Below are 7,464 nucleotides of genomic sequence, written 5' to 3' on the forward strand. Positions count from 1 at the left end.
CAATACGCTTTTTGTGACGCTTAATTCTAAAAACCATTTCAGATTATTTGTTAGTGACTATAGAGTCTTAACGAGTTGGAATGTCAAACAAACTTGTGCAGAACATTAAACAACGTAAAGTTGCGTACCTGGGCCACGTGTTGATGACCGCTACCACCTCCTTCAATTAATTATAATGGGTAAAATCCAGGGTAAACGGCGTGTTGGGAAAATGAAGAAATCGTGGTTTCGCAACGTTAGGGAGTTGACGGGTATTGCGACTGCGGAAGAGTTGGTGCATCTAGCACAGGACAAGACACGCTTCAAGAGACTGACACCCAACCTCCAGTAATCTCCAAAAGCATTAAAAGAACAAAAAAGATAGAGTCTAGATATTTTTAATTCTGATAAGGCTTTAAAAATTCAAACAAAACAAAAAACATCCATAATTTCAAGATCCCGCCAAAACGCTCGCAAGATGGCGTCGCATAACTACGTATGACGTTCCATGTAAACATGTCAACAAACGTCAAGACGTTAGTAATCAAACTTAATCCATCTACACGACACTGGCAAAGTACCTTGTGCCCACTTGGCACAAATAAAAGCCATAAAAAAAAACTTAAATTATACATTTTTTTTTCAATTACAACAATCGCCGCCGAAATTAACCTCCAATTCCGGTAGGATTACAGACGAATAATAAATAATGTCTATTTACACGTCTTCGATTCGACAAATTTGCTGTTGTATCACGTGACTGATGTAAGCATTCATAATTGCGGATTTTTTTTAACATAACTTATAAAGCATTTTAAATAAATAATTTAAAATGCTTTATAAGTTATGTTTTATACAATTATGTCAATAATACTTTATTTTTCATACTGTCAAAAAGCCTCTTGTAAAATTGTTCGCGTTTCACATTTGCGAGTTCCCGAGCGATGGCGATAAGAATAATCGATACATTCGCTTCGCTTTGACCACACGGCATCCAAAATATACTATTTAAAGTTGCTTTACTATGTTTAAGAATTAGCTTATGCGTAGCGGACTATGCAAAGAGAAATTTGGAAAGCTGGAGCCTGGAGGCTGGGTATACCCGTGAAAGGGTCCATCGTCCAGGTCCCAGGGTCCCATCCAGGTCGATCCATGTCGTTATAGGAATTTTGAATAACTAGTAGTATTAAAAAATATAAATTTACTGTACCAAATAGTAAAACGTTTCGTGACCACCCAGTGACTCTTTATACCTAAAAGTTACTGTTCGGGCTGCTGCCAAAACACTTTAATGATATTTAAATAAAAGATTGCTTTGCTCTTAAAAACTAATTTAATGAGTGATCGCGTTGATGGTTGATGATACACTGATGTTATAGAAAAGCGTCGCGCGCAGGCGGCGATCTAACTATATGTACTTATGCTATTTTACAAGGTGTTCGGTTACTTTCCGAACATGCTCCCGGGCGGGAGAAAAAAAACAAAATGCTTAAAATTATACATAATAATGATAGAAAAAAATTTACTGATAAAAAAAATAATAAAAAAATGAGTGATTATGCTACATGACACTATCTTCGATTATCGAGAATGCTTTTCGCGCACTAACACTTTCACTTTCATTGTGAACCACTGATTGTATTTCACTATTGTCACTGCGTTGCGCGCCCGGTGAGAGCACCAGACGCCGCCGACGCCGACACCTCCTCCAGGCGACGACGAGCGCCGCGCACGCGCACGCGGCGACCAGGCTGTAGATGATGGAGTATTGATGTATGTCGTGGCTCGACAGCTCAGGCATTTCATCCATGTTGCTCTTCATGCTCTTTATTTGGGATTCCAAGCTATCTATAGAGCTGTTCAGTTTATTGATATCTGTATCGTCTTCTTTGAAGTAAGGCATTGTTATATTGATAATGTGGTTGATTTCTGGAACATCTGGTGTAAGGATGTTCGGTGCCGTTTGTATAGTATTGAATTGTTGCCCGCTTGCCAGTAATGTGAAATCCTTGCCTTTAATTTGACACTTATCATGCAGAGTTATTATTCCAGATTTCTTTATTTCGCGACTGTGTACTGTATTGTCACATATGATCCGCAAATTGTATGTATCGCAACAGAAGTACAGATACTGCAGAGGATTGTTTAGTTTTATCCACTGGTTGCGGCAGGTTGTGGTAGCTACTTTGCAACTGTTATTGATGTGATTAAAAACACAAAACTTCTCGTCAGTGCTTAGATGATAAATTGGGCTCTTTAATTCACACAAGTAATGTCCCTCGTGTAATATGCATCCTTGTAACTCGTCGATTGATAATATGATGTAGGCGTCCTTGTTTAGGTTTAATGATACGTATTGTGATAAGGCGACTATTTCAGTCATTAATTTGCCAAATTGATGTGGGATGGGTATTATCTGATACAGCTGGTATATGTCCCTGCTCACTAGAGGAAATTGTATTTCAAAGATAAGGTATTGTGTAGTGATTCTCGTTTTTATTTTTAAAAGTTTGTATATTTTGTATAAGTCAATTTGTATGTTGTCGATCGGTATGCTTAAATCCTTTGATAACTGTCCTGATATCACATTCAGTTCACTCTGTAGTTGCTTGGGAGTCAACAGGTGGGCGTTCAGTTGGCCTTGATATACGTCAGTGATGGTGTCCAAGAGGGTATTTTGAATGCTTTTTAGATTCTGAAGTAAGTTCATAGCCGACATTGCTGACATAATAAAATCCTCGACTTCCGACATGCTCTGTATTTGCTTATTTAAATCGTTTGTTGCCTTATCGAGAGAGTTTAACCGACTATTTATAATGTTATACTGCCTTTCCATCGATGCTTCTGTTCTTTTTAACAAGTTAAATTCTGACTCTACTATAGAAGTTTGGTTACGCCATAGATTTACCAAGTGTTGTTGATTATTTCTAATCAGTTCAATGTCCTCAGTGTATTTATCTGCAAAATGCTGATCTAGCACACCAAACAATGTGTTCGCAAGGTAGCCTACGCCGTTGATAAGACCGCGACGCTGTCTGGAGTGCTCGGTAAAATGCTGTGTCAATAAAAGTTGATTGTTATATTGTAATTCTGAGTAGTCGTGATTCATTTGTAGTAAAATCATATGGCATTGTTGATTATTCTCGATGTTAGTACATAGTTTGTCCAAGTGATTTGATAATTTTTTGTATGCTAGTTCACCTTGCCAGTACGGGGCCATATCGTGGTACACAACTAAGGTCCATTTGTCTCTGATAAGTTGCATCTTTGTTATGGGGTCGAAATACAACGATTGGCTGGCGCTCATCTCAGTAATATTATACTCCGATCTAGACGTAGACATAATGCTCATGAATGAAAGAAGCCCTATCGCCATTGATATAAAGTCGAATTTCTTCTTAACTGGTCGTGTCTTCTTTCCGGCTGATGATTGACCTTTACATGATTCATTCGTTTGCTTGCTTGATGCTTTTTTCCTGTTTTGTTCTTGCTCTTGTTCTTGTTCTTGCTTGCTTTCAGACGACGTGTCGGCGAGAGGTAATGCTGACAATTTGATGATAGGTCTCCTTAATAAACCATTGCTTTTGCTTTGCACACGTTTATGTTCGCGATAACGCTCTATATCGATTGTGAATGCGGATCTTTGCTCATTGATAATGATCAACCGACTTGCATTTTGTAGCTCGTGCGGCGTTAAATAGATAGGTTCCTCTAGTGAGTTCCTCCATACTATTTTTTGAAGATTTTGATCGGTTTCATATATCAAGATTTTCCGAAACATTTTTTCTATGTCGGCGACGAAGCCGACTTTATATTGTCTCCATGATAAAATTAGTGATTGCAAGTCTTTCTGTAAATTCGGGCCTTTGTACATTAAATCATTAAGACTGAACCCAGACGACGTCTTTGCTAACCCACTGTACACATAGCGTAGGAATTTGCTCGCGTCGGCACGCTGCACGCCGTGGTGCGGGAGATAACATACCGGGGAAGCCCTTTCGTTATATATACAAGGTGTCATATGACCTAAGTCTAGATATTCCTGCATGAATTGTTTGTAACTTGTTGTCAAATTAGGATCCTTTGCTAGTTTCTTTTCGATGTTTCGATATTGTGCTATTGCTATGTGTTTAGACTCTCCTAGTTTCTCTTCAAAATTTTTTGTCATTGGTAACCTGACCTGGTACCGTCCGTCTTCGAGTCTTTTTGTTGTTTGCTTGTAAAAGTCAATACAATGTTGATCAGCTGTGGACATTGAATACTCCTCCGTTATACCCTCGATCTCCCGAAATTGTTTCAGGTCTTCGAAGTTGCTGAGTACAACGTTGCAGTGAAATGATTGGGGCATGTTTCCGCAGAGAATCCAGCCAAGGCGCGTTTGTTGTGCTATTGGTTGTGATTGATGTTCGCCCTTGACTATCCCGCTTAAGATTATAGATGCGTAGACATCCGCTCCGAATAGTAGATCGATTGGTCTGCTTATATTATAATTAGGGTCCGCTAATTTTATGTTATCTAAATACGGTAGAAACGGTCTATCGAAGCTATGATTCGGCAAGCTTTTGATTAAGTTGTTTATAATTAAAACTTCGGTTTCGAATGAGTAATCATCGTTGACAGACGCGCACTTGATAGTGAGCATGCCTTTGCAATTATTCTGCTTTTGACCGACTCCATAGATAGAGCCGTTGAATTTTTGCCGTTGTAAACCTAATGATTGAGCAGCCTTTTCCGAAATTAATGATATCTGGGATCCTTGGTCAATCAGGACCCTCATTATTTGCTGTGAACCATCGATTGCCGTGATTTTGACTTCTGCGGTCGCTAAGAGAACTTCGGTTGCCTTTCCCACGGCTGCATGGGGCGTAGTTGCTGCGTTGCTATTTGGTTGAACGTGAGACTTCGAAGTACTTGCGGTTGATATGGTTGGTTTTTGCTTGTTAAAGGCGTCATGTAACAGGCTGTTATGATTTTCATTACACGTACGACATCGTTTTATTGAATAACATTTATTATTTTTATGAGAATACAAACAGTTTGCACAGAGTTGTAACTTTTGCACGGTTTTAAGTTTCAATTCGCACGGCATTTGCAAGAAATTATTGCATTGGAATATGCCGTGAGCCTGGGAACATAATGGACATATGATACCCGTAGATACGTAAAGCGCTTTCATGATGGGACGCGGTGGGAAAGTTTTGTTTGATGGTTGATGTTCAAAATGCTGTTTTCGATTTTGATAATAAGTTTGTCGAGTCCCTTGATTTGTTTTTTGAGTCGAAAAGTCTTGTTTTCTACGAGACGATTCTAGGGTAGTGAATTTCAATTCTAAGAAGTCGATAAACTCTCGTAAAATAGGCAATTCCCGGGGATTTTTAACTGATTCAATGTAATCTGCATGGGTCTCTGTGTCGAGTTTTTGTGATAAGATATGAACTATGATGGGGTCCCAGGTGCTTATGTTGACACCTAGGTTCTTTATAGAATTAAGTACCTCGACTGCTGTGTCATGCATCCTCTTGATCTGGATCAATGACTGCTGCTGCATGGTTGGGAGACTGAACAGAATATTCATGTGTGATGTGAATATTAATCTTTGATTATTATATCTGTTATTTAGAATTTCCCAACATATAGTGTAGTTTTCGGAACTGATATGTAGGTGACGAATTAAATTTTCGGCTTCACCTTTTACCTTGCTCTTCAAAAACTGCATTTTTTGTGCATTTGATAAGGACGGGTTGCGGTCGATTGTTTCTAGGAAAAGGTCCTTGAATGAGGTCCAGTGCTGGTAGTTACCCGTAAAAACTGGAATATCCATTTTGGGCGTAGAATACTCGCGATGTGCAACGGACCATAATTTGCTGTTGATTGATTTGATGTACTCGTTGTATGTTCGTTCATGTTTAGAAAATATGCTTTGATATACCTCATCCTCACCTTCTTGGTACATGTCGACCTCCCAGTGAAGAGAGTCTATAGTTGACCAGCGCTGCTGTATTGATTTTAGGGTGTATTCAAACTCCCATTTTTCGGACATGCTACTTAAATCTATGTTGCTGACTGTTCTCTCGAATGCTTTGAAGTTTGATATCTGCCTTCTAAGGAGCTCCCGAAGTTTCCCGTTGGATTTCAGGGGTTCTACTTGCTGTGCTAATTCATCTGTGATATTAGACGATGTTTGCTGTTGACTAGGCTGAAGATTATCGAGATCCATACTGGATTAAGTAGTAATATGGAAAGATCTCACTTGATATGCTGTTACTGTTGTGCTGTTGCTCGAGCCCGCGCGGTGCTGTCGATGCTGTATGCTACTGCTGTATGCTGCTGCTGTATGCTGCTGCGTAGCAAGCCTGCCTGGCTCGCCCACAGGTAATGATACTGTTGTGTGGTTAGCCTGCCTGGCCACCTCACGAATGCTGATGCTGATGCTATCCCTGGTAGCAAGCCTGCTAGCTTGCCGAACCAGAACTGATGTATGCTGTGTGGGAGCTGATGCAGCTCACCGCACTTGATGATTTAATGCAATGGTGCTAGCACTTCGTACACACGAAACTTTCACGAAAACTCGCGTTCCAGGTCCCGCCTGTACGGAGGCTCGAAGGACCAAAAATGTTCGGGCTGCTGCCAAAACACTTTAATGATATTTAAATAAAAGATTGCTTTGCTCTTAAAAACTAATTTAATGAGTGATCGCGTTGATGGTTGATGATACACTGATGTTATAGAAAAGCGTCGCGCGCAGGCGGCGATCTAACTATATGTACTTATGCTATTTTACAAGGTGTTCGGTTACTTTCCGAACAGTTACCATTAGTAACTACAATAATATAATAATAAAGTACCTACTGGAAAGTCGAAAATAATATTAAAAATAACGCGTAATTCCATCCACGCCCCGCATCGTAACGTTTTATTAGAACGCGCGGTAGTGCGTAATAGGAAATCGCGTTGTAGGAGTATCTTTTTAAAACAGTTTTTTTGAACAATTTAAAGACTAGGGATAACAGGAATAAAGTTATTTAGTTTAATTTTATAACAACACAATTAAAACAAGTGTAAAGGTACACTAATTATGTAGTTGACAAATCGTTATAAATTTCACACTACAGAAATATAACTTGAGAAATCGTTGTAGGGGTGAATTACCGATTTATAGAGGTCCCGCGCTATAGGGGGGATTACTGTATATATAAAGGTCCTTTTATTTTGAGTCATATATTTATTACGAGTACTAATCTTAATAACAATTTATTATTAATTGAAATTTCTAATATGTAATTTATATTTTGCTGTTTTATTGACTTCAAAAATCAATATAAATTTCACACTACATAAATATAACTTGAGAAACCTCCGCGTTATAGGGCGCGCGTTATATAAAGGACGGAAATCTATGTCTATTATAAATCGCAAAAAAATTATATATAGATTGATTTCTCATATGAAATCTGAAACTGATACTTAAGTGCCTTTTTTATGTAA

General features: G+C 38.8%; 1 protein-coding gene across 1 annotated transcript; it reads right to left on the bottom strand.

Annotated features, from left to right (window-relative positions):
* Positions 1 to 1,251: 1,251 nt before the first annotated feature.
* On the bottom strand, positions 1,252 to 6,403 carry LOC125061621. Its single transcript, XM_047667131.1, has 2 exons — positions 5,675 to 6,403; positions 1,252 to 3,465 (listed from the first exon to the last, which is right to left on the bottom strand). The coding sequence occupies exon 2, from the start codon at positions 3,353 to 3,355 to the stop codon at positions 1,541 to 1,543; it is 1,815 nt and encodes a 604-aa protein (XP_047523087.1). The 5' UTR covers positions 3,356 to 3,465; positions 5,675 to 6,403; the 3' UTR covers positions 1,252 to 1,540.
* Positions 6,404 to 7,464: the final 1,061 nt, after the last annotated feature.

The sequence above is a fragment of the Pieris napi genome, chromosome 23 (assembly GCF_905475465.1).
Source record: "Pieris napi chromosome 23, ilPieNapi1.2, whole genome shotgun sequence".
Lineage (NCBI taxonomy): Eukaryota > Metazoa > Arthropoda > Insecta > Lepidoptera > Pieridae > Pieris > Pieris napi.